Source organism: Bombina bombina, chromosome 12, assembly GCF_027579735.1.
Source record: "Bombina bombina isolate aBomBom1 chromosome 12, aBomBom1.pri, whole genome shotgun sequence".
Classification (NCBI taxonomy): domain Eukaryota; kingdom Metazoa; phylum Chordata; class Amphibia; order Anura; family Bombinatoridae; genus Bombina; species Bombina bombina.
In genome coordinates this window covers 39,821,407-39,847,147 of record NC_069510.1, presented here as the reverse complement: position 1 = coordinate 39,847,147, position 25,741 = coordinate 39,821,407, and the positions used below count along the sequence as shown (strand labels likewise).

Below are 25,741 nucleotides of genomic sequence, written 5' to 3'. Positions count from 1 at the left end.
GGTGGTTTAGGGGTTAATAGGCTTAATTTGTAGCAGCTATATTGGAGGCCAGAAATTTAGGGGTTAATAACTTTATTATAGTGGCGGCGATGTTGGAGAGCGGCAGATTAGGGGTTAATAGCTTTATTATAGTGTTGCGATGCAGGAGTGCGGCGGTGTAGGGGTTAATAGGTAGTTTATGGGTGTTAGTGTACTTTGTAACAGTTTAGTTATGAGTTTTGTGAAACATTTTTGTTGCGCAAAACTCATAACTACTGCTCTCAGGTGGCGGTATGGATCGGGTCGGTATAGGCTGTAACGCAAGCATTTTAGCCTCAACGCACAACCTGTAATACCAGCGCTATGGAAATCCCACGCAAACACGTTATTTTTTGGAGTGCGGAATGGACGTTGCGTTACAGGCTAAAATATTTGCGGTATAGCTATACTGACACCCCTCGTAATATGCGTTACTGGCCATTACCGCTGTAAAGCTGTAACGCAAAACTCGTAATCTACCTGCTAGACAATACAATCTGCTTGTTTTCCAAATTTATCAAAGATTGGTACAGCAGTTTTTGCTGTAGGTTCAGCTAACCAGTTTAATGTTGAGATAGGGAAAGTACATTTTTCTCAACACTTAATAATTCCAAAAATACTCAATAAATTTACTTTTAGTTTTTCCAGTCACACAATCAGCGTTACAAGCAACTGTTTCAGTGAATACACTGAATAGTTTGGTGAACTTAAACTATAGATACAATATTAGTTACATGCATCATGCGTTTCTAGGGTTGCCACCTTGGTCATGTTTTCCCAGACAGTTATGAGAGGAAATCATACTTCAGGTGGAAACTCTTAAGTGTTACCTTTAACTGCTGCTGGTCCACAGATTTCTGGGCAATCTCTCACAATCTCCATCTTGCCTGAGTTCCCGACACCAATGATTTTCACATCTGAAGTGAGAAATAAGCAGCAAACGACATGAATAATTATTTCAGTGCTTATCCTGTATGAGAGATGAGCAACAATACAAGATGGTCAACTCTGGTGAGTTAATTAAGAGGAAATAACCAATGGCACTACTTAGAGGTTGATAAAAAAACCTCAATAAAGTTCCCTTTGTTATAACACAGAAATTATGTATTTTTTGTATATAATACCGGGTAAGGGTGCTAGTGTATTTAAACATTTATGATTTTAAAGAACAAGAAGAGACTGGTTCTTTATAAGAATACACTTGATAGCACTCAAGGTTTATAACTTATACATCTTAATAAGTTGAGACAGCATGAGATTATTGAACTTGTGTAACTAATTTAAAATATAACTTTTATTCAATGACATAAAATTAGGAAATAGCTAAAACCACACTTAGGTTACCTTCTGTAATCAATTGTAAATATATATATAACAATTTGTATCAGATCTGATTTATGATTTGAAAGTCTACAAGGGTTTTAGTAGTATCACTGAAGTACAGGTTGAGGGTCTATGCAGGTCTACTGCAGTTTGTAGGGACTAAGCAGATAGCAGGTTTATTATCTTTCTCACAAGGATATAATATTCATGTGTAACATCAGTTGATAGACAATGTCGTAGTTTTAAATTGATACTGGGGAAAACTTCCACATGTATTCAATTCAGTTAGTAGTTCAGTTAGGATTGATTTATGAATTAGTAATATACTGTACTGTGTTCTCAGTATTTATGTTGCAATAATCCAGACCCTTAATATTGTTAGCAAAGTGTCTAATATCTGTAATCTATTACACCAAGACTTGAGGATTTGTTAGTATTGTATAGTATACTGTGGTGTAGGTGTTTATAGAGTAGTTAGCAACAGTGTTATATATAGTGTGAATACACAGATAAATTATATTTGATGCTAATTCCTTATGTGAACAGTACCGTTATTGTTTGTTAGATATAGTCGATCGTCACTTCAGATACAATATCAACACGTTATAAGAAGGAATACTACATTTGCACCCAGTTTATAAGGTAAATCACGCCTATTTAATTCACCAGGCTGTGTACAATGTTATATAAGTGAGCATTAGAGAGCAGATGTAGATAACTCTGTGTCTCACACAAAGCTATTCATTAAACCCTCTTATGTGTTATTAGCATTACTTTACACCCTGAGCGGTACAGTTATCATTTTCTCATTTTGTGGTGTTCACTTAGAGAACACTATACACAGTCTGGTGAATACAAACAGGCGTGATTTAAAATAAACTGGGAATTAAATCAAATACTCTACTTAAGAATGTGCCAATATACTATATGACCTAACAGAAAATGGTTGTGTAATATCTACAACTTAACGCTAATAACACATAAGAGGGTTTAATGAATAGCTTTGAGTGAGACACAGAGTTATCTACATCTCCTCTCTAATGCTCACTTATATAACATTGTACACAGCCTGGTGAATTAAATAGGCGTGATTTAATTTATAAACTGGGTGCAAATGTAATATTACTTCTTATAACGTGTTGATATTGTATCTGAAGTGACTATTGACTATGGGGCCTATCTATCAAGCTCCGTATGGATCTTTTTTTTTTTTTTTTTTCGCTTTTAAAAATTTTATTGAAAAGAATTTTTTTTTAACAATCGTAACCATTTCAAAAATAATCCATCACATCTTGTTACATTTTTCTCTTAAACAAACAAAAAAAAACCAATCAGAGTGTCACACTGAATCTGGAGAAAAGAAAAAAAGACAGCTTATTGCCGAATGTGTTATAGTGTGACAACCTCCTGTACCTCCCAAACTTCCACCATTACACATATTACTAAGAGAGAGACACTAATACCAAGTTTCCATACAAAATTAAACATTTTTCCGCAACCATACCCATCTCCATATTATCCGAAGGTCTTTGTGGTCCAGAGGACCCTCTCAGACCCTCTATATATTATTCCTATCAATATAAGCTGCCTTCAACACTCAATCTATCTCTACATCTGTTAGTTAAGAAACAACATATCCTAACTTTGTCTGAAACAACCCACCTACTGCAGGTGAGTAAGGGGGGAAGGGAAGGGGTGGGGGGGGGAAGGCTGGGGAAAGAAAGAAAAAAATAAATAAATATATATATATATATATATATATTCTGATATCCTTCCCTATTTTCTTCGACTTTCTTCCTTTATTTGCTAACATATCAATGCTCAGGCCGAGTGTATCTCCTTATCTTACTCCGCCCAATGCGCCGGCAAGATTTCTGCCACTACTAAATTCAAAAAAGGGACTGAGCCCTGCAAAGAATCAAGAAACTGCCGTTGTAAGGCTCTGGGCCAAGACTCAATATATTTTTTCCACTTACTAAAGTACTTTCTGTGATGTTTATCTGTATTTTTCAAGTCCTGCCTTTCTACTATCATTTGAAATGTCATGTTATTAATGAACTCATTCATACTTGGGGCCTCTTTCTGTTTCCATTTCTTGAATATGAGACTACGGGCTACCAAGATAGCCAGATTTGTAAGATTTTTGTCCCCTGAATTTTCAGCCCAATAAAGAAAAAATATCTGTATTGCTTCAAATTTTATTTTGACATTTAGATATTTGTTGACCCAGAACTGAACTCTCGACCAGAATTGATGTACTTTTGGGCAGCTCCATAAGCAATGCATCAAGTTTGCTTTAGCATAATTACATTTATAGCAGCTTATTGGAGATGCTCTGGCCCATCCACTAATTCTCTCTGGGGTCAGGTAGAAATTATTAATCAGTTTCGCATGTGACTCCCGCTAGCTGGTTCTCTCAGTGGCTTCTTCCACCATTTTAATACTATCCAAAATATTTTCACTTTGTATAGAAGAAAAATATCTGCGGAATTTTTCGGTACTCTGATTAATTTGTCTCTTTCCTAACCTCTGCATTATATTCTGATACCATATAGCTATTGAACGCACCCCTGCCCTATATAATTTTAAACTAGGATCGACCGCTGATTGACTCCAATCCAAACCATATTTCACGGTATGAGTTTCTACATAATGTCTTACTTGCAGATATGTATAAAAGTGTTTAGCAGGAAGATTATACTCTGCCGCCAGACTCTCAAAGGTCCGTATTGGTCCCTCCTGCCCTATTCTTGTCTGTGAAAAATATCTCAAACCCTTGCCTTGCCATTCTCGAAAAACCCTATTGTGCAACCCTGGCGAAAAATCTACACACCCCACAATCGGAAGCAATGCTGACACCTGATATTCTTGTCCCATTATATGACAATATTTTTGCCATGCCCACACTATACTAGTGAATGTTACTAAATTTGCCACATTACTTGGTAAGCGCTTGTGTGGGCAATGCAGTATTGCTTGCAAATTAAAGGGTTTCACCATCTCAGTTTCCAACTTATAGTAAGTGACATATTCTGTCTCAGTCAGCCAATCTATTCCAAATTTAATCAAGGTGACATAATTATAATACCTGATGTTAGGGAGGGCGAATCCGCCATATTTGTTTACATAGCTTAACTTTTCTGCTAAGATACGCGCCTTCCGCTTACCCCAGATAAATAGTGAACATGCTTTATTATATCTGTCTATATCTTTCTTTCTAATCACTAAGGGTAGATTTTGAAGACGAAATAATACTTTGGGGAAGAAGATTGTTTTTATCAGTATAATCCGAGCTGATAGTGACAAATAATACATATTCCACTTTCCTATATCCAATTGGATGTTGTCAAATAAATCTTTATAGTTCAACCGATACCACTCACCCGGATTCCTCCCAATTTTAATCCCCAAATAATTAATATATTGGACTTCTTTGAAAATTGTATTCTGACTCGCCTCAGTTTTATTTAACCATAGTATTTCAGACTTCGCAGGGTTTATTTTATAGCCTGTAAATGAGCTAAATTTCTTAATCATCAACAGAAGTTGTGGGATGCAGGTAGCCGTGTCATGCAAAAAAAAAAAAATATCATCCGCATATAGAGAGATCGTCATTTTTTGGGCACCTATCTTTACCGGTGGTAGTTCGTCTCTGATATATATTGCAAGGGGTTCTAGCGCAATATCAAACAACAAAGGAGAGAGAGGACACCCTTGACGCGTACCTCTTTCGAGTACAATCGGTTTCGATAATTTCCCATTAATTAACAACTGTGACTTGGGTTTCTTATAAATCAGTTTAATCAGGTCGAGCAGGGCGCCAGAGAGACCAAACTTCTCAAGAGATACAAAGAGATGATCCCATAATATTGAGTCGAATGCCTTTTCGGCGTCTATTGTTACTAATGCAACATCTTGATCCATCTGATTCTTTCTCTTCCCTGCGGCGTCCTGCCTTACCCGAAAAAAATGATCCACCGTTGTCAACACCCTTCTCATATTACGTGCAGAATTCCTTCCTGGTATAAATCCGACCTGATCTGTATGGATCAAATCTGGTATTACTTTTTTTAATCTATCAGCTATTATGGACATTAATATCTTTTAATCTTGATTTAGTAGTGAGATAGGGTGGTATGAAGACAAATTTGAAGCGTCTTTCCCTTTTTTAAAAATTAATGAGATAATTGCATCCAAAAAATACGGGGACTTCATGTCTTTCTTAATATAATACTCGTTGTATAACTTAGTGAGAGTCCCTACTATTATTTCTGAAATCATTTTATAAAATTCAGCAGAGAGACCGTCTGGTCCTGGGGCTTTTCCTGTTTTAGCTTTTTGAATGGCTCTCAACACCTCCCCTTCCAGGATTGGTGCATTAACCTGCTGTAACGCTTCTGGGGTAACTTTAGGAGTTTTTATCTGATTCCAAAATTGTTCCTTACATTCCCTATTTATACCCTCCTTAGAATATAACTTTTGATAATACTGGAAAAATACCTCTTTAATTTCTGTAGGAATGGTGTATATTCTCTCGCCTTCTTTGATTACAGAGATTATATTTCGTTTCTTGCGAAACTTTGTTATCTTGGCTAAATGTTTTGCCGATACGCCCTGAAGTCCTTGAAATCTTGCCCTGCACTTCGCCTCTTCATTCGCCCATTTTTCTTTCATAAATTGTTCCCTTTCTGCTTTAGCTCGTGAATATTTTTCCCACCGACCGACATTGGGATTGTTCAGATACCTCTCATATGCATTTCTAACCTGGTTAGCTAGCTGAATCTCTCTAGCCTTGTTTCTCCGATTTAAATTGACCATGTATACCTTTATCTCATCGCGCATGACCGCTTTACCTGCCTCCCACAAAATCTCTGGTTTATCTGTATAATCCATGTTAAGTGCAATATATTCTTTCTATTTATTCGAAACCCAATTGATACATTTTGGATTATTAAACATAAAGCCAGGGAATCTAAATGTATTCGCATTAAAACTCGGCCTGTCGGGGGGCGTGGCCAAGAGGCAGTCATGGCGGACGGAAATTATTACAGCTCCGAAGGATGACAACCTAACCTAATAATTACTTATAGAGCTATCCACTGCCAATCTAGGATAATCTTATATTTGGTTTCCCGAACTGACACACAACCAAAATATAATCTTTTATTGCCACCCTGCAGCCTGAGTACGTTATTTTGGGCAGATGGATATGTGGTGAGGGCCTGCCACATGGATTTTTGCACTTTCCCTACTCTTGTTATTCGAGTGACACTGATACAGAGGATTTGCTCGGTCATAACATAGGATACTCAGTGGAGAGAACATCAGCAATTTTCACAATACCCCTTGTCCCCAGGCACCTCCTAACAAATTACCCTCAGCGGACTATGGAGGTAGAGTTGACTGCAGTGTTGGCCCTCCTTGAGGGTCTAGGACGCCGCATGGATTTAAGACACGGCCAGCTATCTGCTGCTATCCGCTCACTAGGCACCAAGGAAGATAGCGTCAACATCCATGCCATAAGAAGTGAGATGTCAGTAGAGCAGTGTTGAGAAGAGCAAGACACGGACGCCCAGACACACACCGGAATAAACGCTGCCATAATGCAGCACATCTCTATGAATCCCTCCAGCTCCTTCATCTCTTCATTAACGGAAGCCGCGACCTGTCTGTGGGACAAGGGGGAAGGCTCTCCCTTTGAGCAGATCACGGTTGAATCAGATCTCCCTCCTCCTACGCATCTAGTTTCTGGAGCGGCAACACAACTACCTAAGCGCAAAAACATTTCAGGCACCCCGGTTTACCAGCTGAGTGCGGAGCAGGAGACACCATCAAAACCAACCACCCGACACCGAATACAAGATCTTCAAGCGATAAGATCTGTCGGACAACTGATGGAAGTAATTTTGCAGGATCCATTGTCAAGCTGCGTACCCACGATAGCCCACAATGACTTTAGCTTAGATTATTTGCAATCCTACCAGAAACATGGGTCCCCCAGTCAAGATACCATACAAGTTCCAACAGGACTGTTGAATAGCATATTTGATCCGGGAGGCGAGTGGTATTGTTTGTCTGCCTGACACATAGGGCTGAATGAAGGGATTTTAGCACAGTTACAAAGGTTATGACTGCCAGCACTCTGGACATTATTTCTTACCATAAGATCTATAGGTTCGCTATGTAGAGATTGCCTGTTTGCTGTATTTATTTGAATATGTTTGAATATGTTTACACCTGATTAATCAAAGATTGTTTAACAGACACTAGAGTCACGCTAGCTGTTGTGAGACTTACGTTACACTGCCATCAGAAGCCGGTATTAGTTGCTATGTACACCAGTAAATTTCCTTGGTAGCATCTAACCTGCACACCCCACTCGGTACTAGCATATAGATAGCGGTACTGCAGCTAGAGACGTAGATCTTCACGCCAATATTAAGACAGGTCCCACACACTCAGTATCTGAACCTACCCTAATAGTAAGCTAATTTTACAAAGTATACTAATTATCTTTTATTTAGCACTCGCCGTTTGGGATATCATGTTTAGTTATCTCATGTGAGGGCTTAGCTCTCCTTAAGTGGCCGGCTTAATCTAAGACAACTAGATGGCGAGACTAAGCAGGCTAGGAATACATACAGACACATGCCTTCTAGTCCCATTTGCAGTCGAGCTACTATATATATTTTATTTGACCACTACATTCCTCTGTTTGGACGCCAATACTAGCCATCACTGAATTCTACATCTGCAGTAGCTGGGACCCTCTATGACTGAGTACAGATGGTAATTAGTTTATTACATAAATATGAAACTCTTCCTGACACCTGCTGATACATTTCCTCATTTCACCACCCCCCCAAAAGCATAAGATAATGGACTTGTCTATCTACCTATATTAATATGATGGAATGTGGTCTGGTGCATTCTTTCCCTCATTCCCTTGTCTCACAGATAGTCTGCCTCTTCCTGCCTTCAATGGCTAGGTTTATATCTAGGGCTTCAGTTTGTTGACATGATATACTTGCTCCCTAGAGTGCTATAGCATGTTATAGGTTGCTACTGACTCACCTCTCCCAGACCATTTTATGATTCCGAAATAACTGCTTCAAACAAATAAAGGGGAACATACAGTAAGTGCTATTGGAGACACAAAGTACACAACGGAGTCAACCTAGGTATAATGGTACTCTCTTCTATTATTTATGTATATTACCTGCTGTAATTTCTATGAGGGCCCCAAATCGTTACTTTAAGATTTATATAATCCTTACTAAGTTGGTTTTGAAGAACATGTAACTATCTTATATTAGCATGTATATTCCTTTTCATTTTGATATAGCTAAATCTCCCTTCTCTCTACATCCTCTAAAAGCCTATGTTAATTTAAAAAGCCTCGCCCCCCCCTCCCCCTCCCCCTCCCACACTCAAAGCGGCTATGGCCCGCTGTCAAATATTTTATATAATCACTCTCAGATGGTGTTCAAAAAGCTACTACTCTGCATCACTTTAGATTACTCCCTTCCTCATCTTCTACAACTCGAATGTAGGTATTTCTTTCTATAATTCACTTTAGGAGTACAACTCCCTCTCACTTCTTACTCTTTAAATATGTACTCAATTATACCTACCTTTACATAACAAGTACCATAAGCCCAAATATGTTCTAGTGACTAATCATTTCCTCTCGCCATTTGATGAACCCATATTGTGTAAAAAGCCCGCCCTCCCCTCTCCCCTTTCCCCTCCATTACGAGCGGCTTTGCGGTCGGCAGATTAGGGGTTAAAAAAAAAAATTGAGTGGCGGCGATGTGGGGGGACCTCAGTTTAGGGGTACATAGGTAGTTTATGGGTGTTAGTGTACTTTAGGGTACAGTAGTTAAGAGCTTTATGAACCGGCGTTAGCCCAGAAAGCTCTTAACTCCTGCTTTTTTTCTGCGGCTGGAGTTTTGTCGTTAGAGCTCTAACGCTCACTTCAGCCACGACTCTAAATACCGGAGTTAGGAAGATCCCATTGAAAAGATAGGATACGCAATTGACGTAAGGGGATCTGCGGTATGGAAAAGTCGCGGCTGAAAAGTGAGCGTTAGACCCTTTTTTGAGTGACTCCAAATACCGGCGGTAGCCTAAAACCAGCGTTAGGAGCCTCTAACGCTGGTTTTGACGGCTACCGCCAAACTCCAAATCTAGGCCCTAGCTTGTAAATTATCTACAGCATACTCAAATTATAGAAAGAAACCAAATAGAATAAACAAAGATAAATATTTTGCTTGTAAAAAAGAGAGGGATTTATTCCTCTAAGATTTGGCACAAGTAGATATCTATAAAGGGACAACCCAATTTAGGAGATTTGGTAATAAAGTGGGCAACTACTTGTCAAGATTATTTAAGAAAAATAATAAAAAGAAGCCAATTAAAATCTTAAGGGATGGGGGCAGGGTTGTTAATAAAGTTGAGGAAATATTGGATTTATTCCAAAAATATTATAGCAATTTATATACCTCCCAGTCCCCTGATGGATCCGAGATAGTAGGATTCTTTAAAGACATGAACTTGCCACACATTTCAGAGTCAGAATTGGATTTTTTGAATGGACCTATCTCAGACCAGGAGATAGGTAAAACGATTAAATTAATGTCTAAAGGCAAAGCCCCCGGACCGGACGGCCTACCTATAGAATTTTATGAGATTCTTAAAGAGGAAATTATACCTATATTAAAATCCCTCTATAATAACTATTATTGTCATAATGCTAAAATTACAGAACAGTTTAAGACCGCAAACATAATATTAATTCCTAAAGAAGGGAAAGATCCAGAGGAGGTCACTTCTTATAGGCCAATTTCATTATTGGACGTGGACTATAAGATCTTAATGAAGATAATAGCAGAGAGATTAAAGGATATCCTTCCAAACCTAATTCATAGGGATCAAGTGGGGTTTGTTAAGGGGAGAACTTCTGAAATGAATATCAGAAGAATTCAACATGTTATTTGTCAATACGCTGAGGAAGGTGCTGGGGGAGGGCCCGGCGCGCTGCCGGAGGCCTTTCTCCTGTTATTAGACGCGGAGAAGGCCTTCGACAGGGTGGAATGGGCCTTCCTCCAGCAGACATTGTTTAATTTTGGCCTTAGGGGTAATTTTTTGAATTTGATATCTAACGTATACTCGGATGCCAGGGCTACCCTCTTGGTAAATGGTGATATTTCTGCTCCCTTCTTCCTCTCTAGAGGAACCAGACAGGGGTGCCCTATGTCACCATTGCTTTTTGACTTAGTACTTGAACCCCTAGCTATGAAACTCAGGAGGAAAGTGCTGGGTTGTAGATTGGATGAGGAAATATTTCAGTTATCTATCTTTGCGGATGACCTTTTATTATGTGTATCAGATCCAAACCTTCAAACTAACGAAGTGATCTCTCAGTTAGAGTTATATGGAAAGGTCTCAGGATATAAAATAAATTTTTCCAAGTCCAGTATATTATGGCTTAAAAAACCAAAAATAAATGCGGTTTACCCATTTGTAGAAACGGATACTTTAAAGTATTTAGGTATATACCTATCCTCCTCCCCCCAAAACTGGTACAGGGATAACATAGTGTATGTTTTAAATCACTGTATAGATAAATTTAAAAACTGGGTAAACTTCCCGCTCTCCCTTTCAGGGAGAGTGGCAGCTTACAAGATGTTTATCCTCCCAAGGATACTTTATACTTTGCGTATGTTTCCTTTACTAATTAAACAACAGGATCTGAATAATTTCACGAAAGCTCTCCGATATTTTATTTGGCGAGGTAGGAGGCCCAGAATCAAGATTGATAAATTATACCTACCCTTTACTAGCGGGGGCTTAGCCTTGCCTAATTTGTTACTATATAACTATGCCACTCTACTGCGGTTCCCACTGGACTGGATTTTACATTCTAATACTTATACAAACTGCTCACTAGATAAAAGATTGTGCAAACCATTGGCATTAGAATTTGTTTTGTATGCATCTAATAAAGAACGAGGGAGGGAAATATATCAACACCCCATGTTGAAAGATATTTTGGTTGCTTGGATGGCAGCTATGAAAATTATATCAGTAAAAAAGAAGATGCATTCCAGATGGGTACCACTGGTGGGGAACCCACAATTTATACCAGGCCTAAACTATTCAACGTTTCAACGCTGGGAAGATGGTGGATTATCCAACCTAGGACAGTTATGTGACTGGAAGACCAAACAAATACTCAAATTTGAGGAAATTCAAAGGCTTTATAAAATTCCTGGTAGGGATAGATTTTATTTTATACAAGCAAAACATTACCTAAAGTCATTTCTTTACCAGGATTCTGATTTATTCTTCCAGCCACATCCTCTCTTGGATCATCCAAAAATTAGGCAGAGGCCTCTTTCAACTATTTATGAAATACTTTTAAATGGGTTTAAGTTGGGACAGCTAGAAGACCTTTATAGTAAATGGGAAAATAGCATATCTATCTGTAGAGAAGATAAAACTATACAAATTAGTTTGGGGACAATACATAAATTGGAGAACTCAATGGCAGGGAGGGAATCGCATCTTAGACTTGTGCACCAAGATTATTTAACTCCCAACAGAGTTTGTAAGTGGAATAGAGAGGTGGAGAATAAGTGTATTAAATGCTCAAGAAATAATCCGGATCTGCTCCACTTGATATATGAATGCCCTAAACAATTTCAACTGTGGTTAAAAGTGGGTTTTTGGCTTTCTAGTATTTTAAAATTAGATATTAAATTATCAGCAGTAAATGTTTTCTTCCTTACACATTCATCTCTATGGGAGGGAAATAATAGATTTGTGCATAAAGTAATAGTGAAAACAAGATCATTAATTTTCTCGCGCTGGATCGATAAGAGATCTCCAAATGTTAATCAGCTTAAAAAAGCAATGGTGAACGAAGGCATTCTAGAAGCATATGACTATAAAAAGTTTTGCCCTCATAAGGCAGACAAATTCTTTAATGTTTGGGGTCCATTTATTAAATCTATGGGTAATGACTATATGAATCATATTAATCGAATTATTGGTATCCCCAATCCGTGAATAGAGAGGAGGGGAGAGGGGACTAAGAGGAGGCTTAGAGGAGTAGAGAGAAACTCCCCTCCCCCCACCTTTTTTTTTTTTTTTTTCCCCCTCTTCTAGCACATCCCTAGATACTTTGATAGATAATTCATTTAAGAAGTATCGCTTTGGTCAAAGCTAGGACTAAGGATAAATGTATTTCTCCTGTTAAGTGTAGTCAGTCCACGGGTCATCCATTACTTATGGGATTATAACTCCTCCCTAACAGGAAGTGCAAGAGGATCACCCAAGCAGAGCTGCTACATAGCTCCTCCCCTCTACGTCATATCCAGTCATTCTCTTGCACCTAACTAAAGATAGGACGTGTGAGAGGACTGTGGTTGTTATTTTAAACAGCACCGGAGTGTGTTGTTATTCTCAGGCAGCATTAGAAGAAGAATCTGCCTGAGTTTTTCTATGATCTTAGCGGTCGTAACTAAGATCCACTTGCTGTTCTCTGCCATTCTGAGGTAACTTCAGAACAGGGGATAGCATGCAGGGCCCACCTGCAAGGAGGTATGTGCAGTAAATTTTTTTCTAAGGAATGGAACTGACTGAGAAAATACTGCTAATACCGATGTAATGTAAGTGCAGCCTTAAATGCAGTAATAGCGACTGGTATCAGGCTGATAAATATGTATGTATACTCTGAGGTATTTCTGGGGAATGGTATTTCACTAGAAAACACTGTTAATATTTGAGCCATTCACTGCAGTAAGAGCGATTAGCAGAAGGCTTATTAATAACACTTCATAATTTTCAATTTTAAAACGTTTACTGGCATGTTAATCGTTTTTTCTGAGGTACTTGGTGATAAAACTTTATGGGCATGATTTTTACCACATGGCTGTCATTTTTTCTGCACAAAAACAGTTTGCTGAGCTTCCCCACTGTTGTAATATGAGTGGGAGGGGCCTATTTTAGCGCTTTATTGCGCATTAAAAATTCAGTCAGAGTCTCCCTACTTTCAATCCTCCATGATCCAGGACGTCTCTACAGAGCCCAGGGGTCTCCAAAACTTGTTTTGAGGGAGGTAATCAGTCACAGCAGACCTGTGACAGTGTGTTTGACTGTGATAAAAACGTTTAATTTTTCAGCTGTTATCCGTTTTGGGTATTAAGGGGTTAATCATCCTTTTGCTGGTGGGTGCAATCCTCTGCTAACTTTATACATTTACTGTAAAAATTTGGTTGCTTTAACTAATTTTGTTCATTGTTAATTCAACTGTGTCACCTTTTTGTGTTTCTTAAAGGTGCAGTAGCGTTTTTTATATAGCTTATAAATTTATTTAAAAGTTTTTTTCCAAGCTTGCTAGTGTCATTGCTAGTCTGTTTAAACATGTCTGACACAGATGAATCTGTTTGTTCACTATGTTTAAAGGCCAATGTGGAGCCCAATAGAAATTTGTGCACTCAATGTATAGATGTCACTTTAAATAAAAGTCAAACTTTATATGTTAAAAAATTATCACCAGACAACGAGGGGAAAGTTATGCCGACTAACTCTCCTCACGTGTCAGTACCTTCGCCTCCCGCTCAGGAGGTGCGTGATATTGTGGCGCCAAGTACATCAGGACGGCCCATACAAATCACTTTGCAAGACATGGCTAATGTTATGACTGAAGTACTATCTAAATTACCAGAATTAAGAGGTAAACGGGATCACTCTGGGGTAAGAACAGAGCGCGCTGATAATAATAGAGCTATGTCTGATACTGCGTCACAATTTGCAGAACATGAGGACGGAGAGCTTCATTCTGTGGGTGACGGGTCTGATCCAATTAAACTGGATTCAGAGATTTCAAATTTTAAATTTAAGCTTGAGAACCTCCGTGTATTACTAGGGGAGGTATTAGCGGCTCTGAATGATTGTAACACGGTTGCAATTCCAGAGAAAGTATGTAGGCTGGATAAATATTTCGCGGTGCCGGCGTGTACTGACGTTTTTCCTATACCTAAAAGGCTTACAGAAATTGTTAACAAGGAGTGGGATAGACCTGGTGTGCCCTTTTCACCCCCTCCTATATTTAGAAAAATGTTTCCAATAGACGCCACCACACGGGACCTATGGCAGATGGTCCCTAAGGTGGAGGGAGCAGTTTCTACTCTGGCTAAGCGCACCACTATCCCGGTGGAGGATAGCTGTGCTTTTTCAGATCCAATGGATAAAAAGTTAGAGGGTTACCTTAAGAAAATGTTTGTTCAACAAGGTTTTATATTACAACCCCTTGCATGCATAGCTCCTGTCACTGCTGCGGCGGCATTCTGGTTTGAGTCTCTGGAAGAGACTCTTAGCACAGCTCCATTGGATGAGATTATGAACAAGCTTAAAGCCCTTAAGCTAGCTAATTCATTTATTTCTGACGCCGTAGTACACTTAACCAAACTTACGGCTAAGAACTCCGGATTCGCCATTCAAGCGCGTAGAGCGCTGTGGCTTAAATCCTGGTCAGCTGATGTGACTTCTAAGTCTAAATTGCTTAATATTCCTTTCAAAGGGCAGACATTATTCGGGCCCGGATTGAAAGAAATTATCGCTGACATTACTGGAGGTAAGGGCCATGCTCTGCCTCAAGACAGGGCCAAACCAAAGGCTAAACAGTCTAATTTTCGTGCCTTCCGTAACTTCAAGGCAGGAGCAACATCAACTTCCTCCGCTCCAAGACAGGAAGGAACTGTTGCTCGCTTCAGACAGGGTTGGAAACCTAACCAGTCCTGGAACAAGGGCAAGCAGGCCAGAAAACCTGCTGCTGCCCCTAAGACAGCATGAAGTGAGGGCCCCCGATCCGGAAACGGATATAGTGGGGGGCAGACTTTCTCTCTTTGCCCAGGCTTGGGCAAGAGATGTCCAGGATCCCTGGGCGTTGGAAATCATATCTCAGGGATATCTTCTGGACTTCAAAGCTTCTCCTCCACAAGGGAGATTTCATCTTTCAAGGTTATCAGCAAACCAAATAAAGAAAGAGGCGTTTCTACGCTGTGTACAAGACCTCTTACTAATGGGGGTAATCCACCCAGTTCCGCGATCGGAACACAGGCAAGGATTCTATTCAAATCTGTTTGTGGTCCCCAAAAAAGAGGGAACCTTCAGACCAATCTTGGACTTAAAGATCCTAAACAAATTCCTAAGAGTTCCATCGTTCAAAATGGAAACTATTCGAACCATCCTACCCTTGATCCAAGAGGGTCAGTACATGACCACAGTGGATTTAAAGGATGCCTACCTTCACATACCGATTCACAAGGATCATTACCGGTATCTAAGATTTGCCTTCCTAGACAAACATTACCAGTTTGTAGCTCTTCCCTTCGGGTTAGCTACGGCTCCAAGAATCTTTACAAAGGTTCTGGGCTCTCTTCTGGCGGTACTAAGACCGCGAGGCATAGCGGTAGCTCCGTACCTAGACGACATTCTCATACAAGCGTCAAGTTTCCAAACTGCCAAGTCTCATACAGAGTTAGTTCTGGCATTTCTAAGGTCGCATGGGTGGAAGGTGAACGTAGAAAAGAGTTCTCTATTGCCACTCACAAGAGTCCCCTTTCTAGGGACTCTTATAGATTCTGTAGAAATGAAAATTTACCTGACGGAGAACAGGTTATCAAAACTTCTAAATGCTTGCCGTGTCCTTCATTCCATTCAACACCCGTCAGTGGCTCAGTGCATGGAGGTAATCGGCTTAATGGTAGCGGCAATGGACATAGTACCATTTGCGCGCCTGCATCTCAGACCGCTGCAATTGTGCATGCTAAGGCCTAGATTTAGAGTTCGGCGGTAGCCGTCAAAACCAGCGTTAGAGGCTCCTAACGCTGGTTTTGGGCGCCCGCTGGTATTTGGAGTCAGTGATTAAAGGGTCTAACGCTCACTTTCCAGCCGCGACTTTTCCATACCGCAGATTCCCTTACGTCAATTGCGTATCCTATCTTTTCAATGGGATCTTTCTAACGCCGGTATTTAGAGTCGTTTCTGCAGTGAGCGTTAGAGCTCTAACAACAAGATTCCAGCCGCCTGAAAATAGCAGGAGTTAAGAGCTTTCTGGCTAACGCCGGTTCATAAAGCTCTTAACTACTGTACCCTAAAGTACACTAACACCCATAAACTACCTATGTACCCCTAAACCGAGGTCCCCCCACATCGCCGCCACTCGATTAAAATTTTTAACCCCTAATCTGCCGACCGCCACCTACGTTATACTTATGTACCCCTAATCTGCTGCCCCTAACCCCGCCGACCCCTATATTATATTTATTAACCCCTAACTTGCCCCCCACAACGTCGCCGCAAGCTACTTAAAATAATTAACCCCTAATCTTCCGACCGCAAATCGCCGCCACCTACGTTATCCCTATGTACCCCTAATCTGCTGCCCCTAACATCGCCGACCCCTATGTTATATTTATTAACCCCTAATCTGCCCCCCACAACGTCGCCGACACCTACCTACACTTATTAACCCCTAATCTGCCGAGCGGACCTGAGCGCTACTATAATAAAGTTATTAACCCCTAACCCGCCTCACTAACCCTATCATAAATAGTATTAACCCCTAATCTGCCCTCCCTAACATCGCCGACACCTAACTTCAATTATTAACCCCTAATCTGCCGACCGGAGCTCACCGCTATTCTAATAAATGTATTAACCCCTAAAGCTAAGTCTAACCCTAACACTAACACCCCCCTAAGTTAAATATAATTTTTATCTAACGAAATAAATTAACTCTTATTAAATAAATGATTCCTATTTAAAGCTAAATACTTACCTGTAAAATAAATCCTAATATAGCTACAATATAAATTACATTTATATTATAGCTATTTTAGGATTAATATTTATTTTACAGGCAACTTTGTAATTATTTTAACCAGGTACAATAGCTATTAAATAGTTAAGAACTATTTAATAGTTACCTAGTTAAAATAATTACAAATTTACCTGTAAAATAAATCCTAACCTAAGATATAATTAAACCTAACACTACCCTATCAATAAAATAATTAAATAAACTACCTACAATTACCTACAATTAACCTAACACTACACTATCAATAAATTAATTAAAAACAATTGCTACAAATAAATACAATTAAATAAACTATCTAAAGTACAAAAAATAAAAAAGAACTAAGTTACAGAAAATAAAAAAATATTTACAAACATAAGAAAAATATTACAACAATTTTAAACTAATTACACCTACTCTAAGCCCCCTAATAAAATAACAAAGACCCCCAAAATAAAAAATTCCCTACCCTATTCTAAAATACAAAAATTACAAGCTCTTTTACCTTACCAGCCCTGAACAGGGCCCTTTGCGGGGCATGCCCCAAGAATTTCAGCTCTTTTGCCTGTAAAAAAAAACATACAATACCCCCCCCAACATTACAACCCACCACCCACATACCCCTAATCTAACCCAAACCCCCTTAAATAAACCTAACACTAATCCCCTGAAGATCTTCCTACCTTGTCTTCACCATCCAGGTATCACCGATCCGTCCTGGCTCCAAGATCTTCATCCAACCCAAGCGGGGGTTGGCGATCCATAATCCGGTGCTCCAAAGTCTTCCTCCTATCCGGCAAGAAGAGGACATCCGGACCGGCAAACATCTTCTCCAAGCGGCATCTTCTATGTTCTTCCATCCGATGACGACCGGCTCCATCTTGAAGACCTCCAGCGCGGATCCATCCTCTTCTTCCGACGACTAGACGACGAATGACGGTTCCTTTAAGGGACGTCATCCAAGATGGCGTCCCTCGAATTCCGATTGGCTGATAGGATTCTATCAGCCAATCGGAATTAAGGTAGGAATTTTCTGATTGGCTGATGGAATCAGCCAATCAGAATCAAGTTCAATCCGATTGGCTGATCCAATCAGCCAATCAGATTGAGCTCGCATTCTATTGGCTGTTCCGATCAGCCAATAGAATGCGAGCTCAATCTGATTGGCTGATTGGATCAGCCAATCGGATTGAACTTGATTCTGATTGGCTGATTCCATCAGCCAATCAGAATATTCCTACCTTAATTCCGATTGGCTGATAGAATCCTATCAGCCAATCGGAATTCGAGGGACGCCATCTTGGATGACGTCCCTTAAAGGAACCGTCATTCGTCGTCTAGTCGTCGGAAGAAGAGGATGGATCCGCGCTGGAGGTCTTCAAGATGGAGCCGGTCGTCATCGGATGGAAGAACATAGAAGATGCCGCTTGGAGAAGATGTTTGCCGGTCCGGATGTCCTCTTCTTGCCGGATAGGAGGAAGACTTTGGAGCACCGGATTATGGATCGCCAACCCCCGCTTGGGTTGGATGAAGATCTTGGAGCCAGGACGGATCGGTGATACCTGGATGGTGAAGACAAGGTAGGAAGATCTTCAGGGGATTAGTGTTAGGTTTATTTAAGGGGGTTTGGGTTAGATTAGGGGTATGTGGGTGGTGGGTTGTAATGTTGGGGGGGGGTATTGTATGTTTTTTTTAAAAGGCAAAAGAGCTGAAATTCTTGGGGCATGCCCCGCAAAGGGCCCTGTTCAGGGCTGGTAAGGTAAAAGAGCTTGTAATTTTTGTATTTTAGAATATGGTAGGGAATTTTTTATTTTGGGGGTCTTTGTTATTTTATTAGGGGGCTTAGAGTAGGTGTAATTAGTTTAAAATTGTTGTAATATTTTTCTTATGTTTGTAAATATTTTTTTATTTTCTGTAACTTAGTTCTTTTTTATTTTTTGTACTTTAGATAGTTTATTTAATTGTATTTATTTGTAGCAATTGTGTTTAATTAATTTATTGATAGTGTAGTGTTAGGTTAATTGTAGGTAATTGTAGGTAGTTTATTTAATTATTTTATTGATAGGGTAGTGTTAGGTTTAATTATATCTTAGGTTAGGATTTATTTTACAGGTAAATTTGTAATTATTTTAACTAGGTAACTATTAAATAGTTCTTAACTATTTAATAGCTATTGTACCTGGTTAAAATAATTACAAAGTTGCCTGTAAAATAAATATTAATCCTAAAATAGCTATAATATAAATGTAATTTATATTGTAGCTATATTAGGATTTATTTTACAGGTAAGTATTTAGCTTTAAATAGGAATCATTTATTTAATAAGAGTTAATTTATTTCGTTAGATAAAAATTATATTTAACTTAGGGGGGTGTTAGTGTTAGGGTTAGACTTAGCTTTAGGGGTTAATACATTTATTAGAATAGCGGTGAGCTCCGGTCGGCAGATTAGGGGTTAATAATTGAAGGTAGGTGTCGGCGATGTTAGGGAGGGCAGATTAGGGGTTAATACTATTTATGATAGGGTTAGTGAGGCGGATTAGGGGTTAATAACTTTATTATAGTAGCGCTCAGGTCCGCTCGGCAGATTAGGGGTTAATAAGTGTAGGTAGGTGTCGGCGACGTTGTGGGGGGCAGATTAGGGGTTAATAAATATAATATAGGGGTCGGCGATGTTAGGGCAGCAGATTAGGGGTACATAGGGATAACGTAGGTGGCGGCGGTTTACGGAGCGGCAGATTAGGGGTTAATAATAATATGCAGGGGTCAGCGATAGCGGGGGCGGCAGATTAGGGGTTAATAAGTGTAAGGTTAGGGGTGTTTAGACTCGGGGTACATGTTAGAGTGTTAGGTGCAGACGTAGGAAGTGTTTCCCCATAGGAAACAATGGGGCTGCGTTAGGAGCTGAACGCTGCTTTTTTGCAGGTGTTAGGTTTTTTTTCAGCTCAAACAGCCCCATTGTTTCCTATGGGAGAATCGTGCACGAGCACGTTTTTGAGGCCGGCCGCGTCCGTAAGCAACTCTGGTATCGAGAGTTGCATTTGCGGTAAATATGCTCTACGCTCCTTTTTTGGAGCCTAACGCAGCATTTGTTTGAACTCTCGATACCAGAGTTAAATTTATGGTGCGGCCAGAAAAAAGCCCGCGGAGCGTTAACAGCCCTTTTACCGCCAAACTCCAAATCTAGCCGTTAGTCAGTGGAATGGGGATTACTCAGATTTGTCCCCTCTGCTAAATCTGGATCAAGAGACCAGAGATTCTCTTCTATGGTGGCTTTCTCGGCCACATCTGTCCAAAGGGATGCCCTTCCGCAGGCCAGATTGGACGATTGTAACAACAGACGCCAGCCTTCTAGGTTGGGGCGCAGTCTGGAATTCCCTGAAGGCTCAGGGATCTTGGACTCAGGAGGAGAGTCTCCTACCAATAAACATTCTGGAGTTAAGAGCAATTTTCAATGCTCTTCTGGCTTGGCCTCAGTTAGCAACTCTGAGGTTCATCAGGTTTCAGTCGGACAACATCACGACTGTAGCTTACATCAACCATCAAGGAGGAACCAGGAGTTCCCTAGCGATGTTGGAAGTCTCAAGATAATTCGCTGGGCAGAGTCTCACTCTTGCCACCTGTCAGCGATCCACATCCCAGGCGTGGAGAACTGGGAGGCGGATTTTCTAAGTCGCCAAACCTTTCATCCGGGGGAGTGGGAACTTCATCCGGAAGTCTTTGCCCAACTGCTCCATCGTTGGGGCAAACCAAATCTGGATCTCATGGCGTCTCGCCAGAATGCCAAACTTCCTTGTTACGGATCCAGGTCCAGGGACCCGGGAGCGGTGCTGATAGATGCTCTGACAGCACCTTGGGTCTTCAACATGGCTTATGTGTTTCCACCATTCCCGATGCTTCCTCGATTGATTGCCAGGATCAAACAGGAGAGAGCATCTGTGATTCTAATAGCGCCTGCGTGGCCACGCAGGACCTGGTATGCAGATCTAGTGGACATGTCGTCCTGTCCACCATGGTCTCTGCCTCTGAGACAGGACCTTCTGATGCAGGGTCCTTTCAAACATCCAAATCTAATTTCTCTGAGGCTGACTGCATGGAGATTGAACGCTTGATTCTATCAAAGCGTGGATTCTCGGAGTCAGTTATTGATACCTTAATACAGGCTAGGAAACCTGTTACCAGGAAAATTTACCATAAAATATGGCGTAAATACTTATATTGGTGCGAATCCAAGAGTTACTCATGGAGTAAGGTTAGGATTCCTAGGATATTGTCTTTTCTACAAGAGGGTTTAGAAAAGGGTTTATCTGCTAGTTCGTTAAAGGGACAGATTTCGGCTCTGTCTGTCCTCCTACACAAACGTCTGGCAGAAGTTCCAGACGTTCAGGCTTTTTGTCAGGCTTTGGCTAGGATTAAGCCTGTGTTTAAGACTGTTGCTCCGCCGTGGAGCTTAAACTTAGTTCTTAACGTTCTGCAAGGTGTTCCGTTTGAACCCCTTCATTCCATCGATATCAAGCTGTTATCTTGGAAAGTTCTGTTTTTGATGGCTATTTCCTCGGCTCGAAGAGTCTCTGAGTTATCGGCTTTACATTGTGATTCTCCTTATCTGATTTTTCATTCAGACAAGGTAGTTCTGCGTACTAAACCTGGGTTCCTACCTAAGGTAGTCACTAACAAGAATATCAATCAAGAGATTGTTGTTCCATCATTGTGTCCTAACCCTTCTTCAAAGAAGGAACGACTTTTGCACAATTTGGACGTCGTCCGTGCCCTGAAATTTTATTTACAGGCAACTAAAGATTTTCGTCAAACTTCTTCCCTGTTTGTCGTTTATTCTGGACAGAGGAGAGGTCAAAAAGCTTCGGCTACCTCTCTCTCTTTTTGGCTTCGTAGCATAATACGTTTAGCCTATGAGACTGCTGGACAGCAGCCTCCTGAAAGGATTACAGCTCATTCTACTAGAGCTGTGGCTTCCACTTGGGCCTTTAAGAATGAGGCCTCTGTTGAACAGATTTGCAAGGCTGCAACTTGGTCTTCACTTCACACTTTTTCAAAATTTTACAAATTTGACACTTTTGCTTCTTCGGAGGCTGTTTTTGGGAGAAAGGTTCTACAGGCAGTGGTTCCTTCCGTGTAAAGATCCTGCCTTGTCCCTCCCGTCATCCGTGTACTTTTAGCTTTGGTATTGGTATCCCATAAGTAATGGATGACCCGTGGACTGACTACACTTAACAGGAGAAAATATAATTTATGCTTACCTGATAAATTCATTTCTCCTGTAGTGTAGTCAGTCCACGGCCCGCCCTGTTTTTTACGGCAGGTCTAAATTTTAATTAAACTCCAGTCACCACTACACCCTATAGTTTCTCCTTTCTCGTATGGTTTCGGTCGAATGACTGGATATGACGTAGAGGGGAGGAGCTATGTAGCAGCTCTGCTTGGGTGATCCTCTTGCACTTCCTGTTAGGGAGGAGTTATAATCCCATAAGTAATGGATGACCCGTGGACTGACTACACTACAGGAGAAATGAATTTATCAGGTAAGCATAAATTATATTTTTATTTGGGAAGGAATGACTGTACTGCTAAATTGTTCTTTTTCTGATGTAAAAAGCCTTCCCTTTTTCTTCCCTTTCTTTCTTCACGAGATGTAAAGCAATTATGTAATGGAATTTTGTATTGTTGACATAATTAAATAATAAAAAATTAAAAAAACAGAAAACAAATAGATAACAAATGCTATATTAGAGCACCAATGTTCCAACCCATGTATATTTTTCATATGTGACATGTATCAGTATCTTTGTTCCTCATGTTCCGTGTCTGGACACACCCTCTGTTGTATTGTTTTTTTTTACTCAATGCCTCAATAAAAAAATTTATTTAAAAAAAAAAAAAAAAAAAAAAAAACTCGGCCTGTCAGGTGGTAAAATCTTAAAGCTGATTATTGCATGGTCTGATAATATTATCTCTTCTATATGTGTCTCGATCTCGTATTTTAAGAGCTGCTCATCTATTAAAAACATGTCTATTCTTGAAAAACTTCGATGTGCCTTAGATTCACACGTATAGGACCGTTCATCTAGGTGCTGTAAACGCCAAATGTCATTAACTTTGATCGATTTTAAGAAATTCCGAAAAAATCTTGCTTCCCGATAATATGCCTGCCTGTGTCCTGCCTTAAGTCTGTCACTGTCTGGATGTAGTGTTGTATTCATATCTCCCGCTACAATCAAATTCTGACCTAGATACGGTGTCAACTCCTTTTTTATCAGGTGCCAGAACTTAACTTCAAATGTGTTGGGTGCGTATATGTTGCACAGGGTCCAGATTCTATCATCTATTTTTATTTGCATAATAATAAATCTCCCCTGCTGGTCCAGTTTTACCTTTAATATCTCATAATCCAAACTCCTGTTCAACAATATAGCTACCCCACATTTGCGTGGCTCGCATGGAGTTGCAATAGCTTCTGCAAGCCAATTAGTTCTCAGCTTCTCTATTTCAGTAGCTTTCAAATGTAATTCTTGCAGAAATATAATGTCTGGTTTCTGCTTTTTTAATAATTTTAAAATGTTCTTGCGCTTAATTGGGGAGGTTATCCCTCCCACATTCCATGATACAAAATTAAGTGACACACTCATCCTTTACTAATAATAACCTATTTTTTAACAAAAGGTGCTCTGTAGAGGGGAAAAAAAAAAAAAAAGGGAAAAACCCCCTCACCCCCCTCCCCTCCATATCCCATCCTTATGTCAATTCCTCTATTCCCTCTCATATTGTCTCTGCGCTCGTAATGGCCATCCAAAACCTCTCTGAGTACCTCATAGTTCTATATTGTTCTCTGTACAAAAAGCTTTCGCTTCTTCCACCGTATTGAGCGCTATGACACTGTCCATGCCCAGGACCGTTATTTTTGCTGGGTATCTCATCATGGCTTTCAACCCGGCTTTAATCAGCCCTGTGCAGAACGGTGCCATAGCGCGCCTTTTAACCGATGTCTCCATCGAGAAGTCTTGGAAAATCAAGATTGGTTTATCACCTATAGAGAGCGTTCTTATTTTTCTGTAATGATACATTATGTTGGCCTTGTCCTGAAAATTCAGGTATTTTATCAAGAGCACTTTTGGCCTAGTGTTACTCTCTCTAGGTTGTCTTAAAGGGCCAATCCTGTGTGCTCTTTCCACCTGCAGAGCCCCATTTGCGGGTTGCATCCCTAATAGGTTGGGTAATGTGACAGAACCAAAGGTCAGTAAATCTTCATAACCTTTTGTTTCAGGCAAGCCTACTATACGAATGTTACTCCGTCGCGACCTGTCTTCCAAGTCTTCTATCTTTAATTGTAATGCATTAATTTTATCTGTATGCCTGACCAACGTTAACTCCTGTATGTTTGCTTTATCTTCTACATCTGACACCCTGTTTTCTACCTCTGTTAGCCTGATCGAAAATTGCCTGATTTCGTTGGATAGGTCTGAGATCTCTTTTTTAACAATTTCGAATTGTGGTAAAATAAGGTCAGCCAATTGGTTTGTTGTAAGCTGTGTTTCTGAATTTCTATCTGGGCTCTGTATATTAGATTCTATGCTAATTTCGCTTTGTGCTTTCTGTCTTTTGTCCCTTTTTAATGGCATTGCTGGTGATTTATTTTTCACAATTGTAACGTATTTTTCCATTTGTGCGTACCCGTTGCCCTCTACGGGCCCTTCTCCCCTCCAGCCTATTGTTGCCCTGACCTTTTTATAGAGTGCAGTCACGCTGCACTTTTACTGCATGATGTGCTTATTTCTCTAAACCACGTTTCTCTTAGCCTATTCTGATGCTCTATTCTGATTTATAGCCTTAGTCTCTTGAAATAAATCTGTTAGAATCTGTAACTTGGTTACTTGTTTTAACTAGACACCGCTACAACGGCGTTCACTCCCAAATTGACTCTGCTTCTGTAGTCTAGAATAATAAAACCAGAAAAAAAGGAGAAAAAAACAAAGAAAAAAGGAAACAATTCTCTATGTTGGCCTATTATGATATCCTTCTAATAACTTAGTGCAAGGTGTCTGTGCTTTGCATTTGTAGATTTAGTCCTGCAAGACACCTGTAATTTAATTACTTGTGTAACAATTGCAGCTTTCACTTGCTCACTCCTTTTGCAACACTCAGATACATTTATAAACAGGGATGGTAATAATACAGACTACTATAATACTTTTAGCATAGATTAAACATACCCATCCCACTGATATGCATACAATATTGTAAAGACTATCTACTGGTGACTTAAATCACCCAGGGGAAGGGCCTTATATATCTATTCCAGCATCTTTTCCAGAACAAGAAAATTTTACAACACCAAAATATGAAAAGTGTTTCAGCCTTAAACTGTGTCCAGCACCCACTCAAAGTATTTAGCACTGAAAAGTTATAGTCCTGTTCCAGTAGTTCTTTTACACTGCTCCAAAAGACAGATACTATATCTGAATCTCATAAGTCCAGAGTGTTTTCAATTTTTATCCAGAAAAGAAGCTGATTTAAA

The 25,741-nt window shown here is 39.9% G+C and overlaps 1 protein-coding gene across 2 annotated transcripts in view; it reads right to left on the bottom strand.

Moving 5' to 3' along the window:
- LOC128643149 (ficolin-1-B-like) overlaps positions 1-25,741 on the bottom strand; it is a 114,328-nt gene that overhangs the window by 70,898 nt on the left and 17,689 nt on the right. For both annotated transcript variants that reach the window (XM_053696114.1, XM_053696115.1), the window contains exon 2: positions 849-935. In XM_053696114.1, the coding sequence (XP_053552089.1) occupies positions 849-935 (87 nt within the window). The remainder of the gene's footprint in view (positions 1-848; positions 936-25,741) is intronic.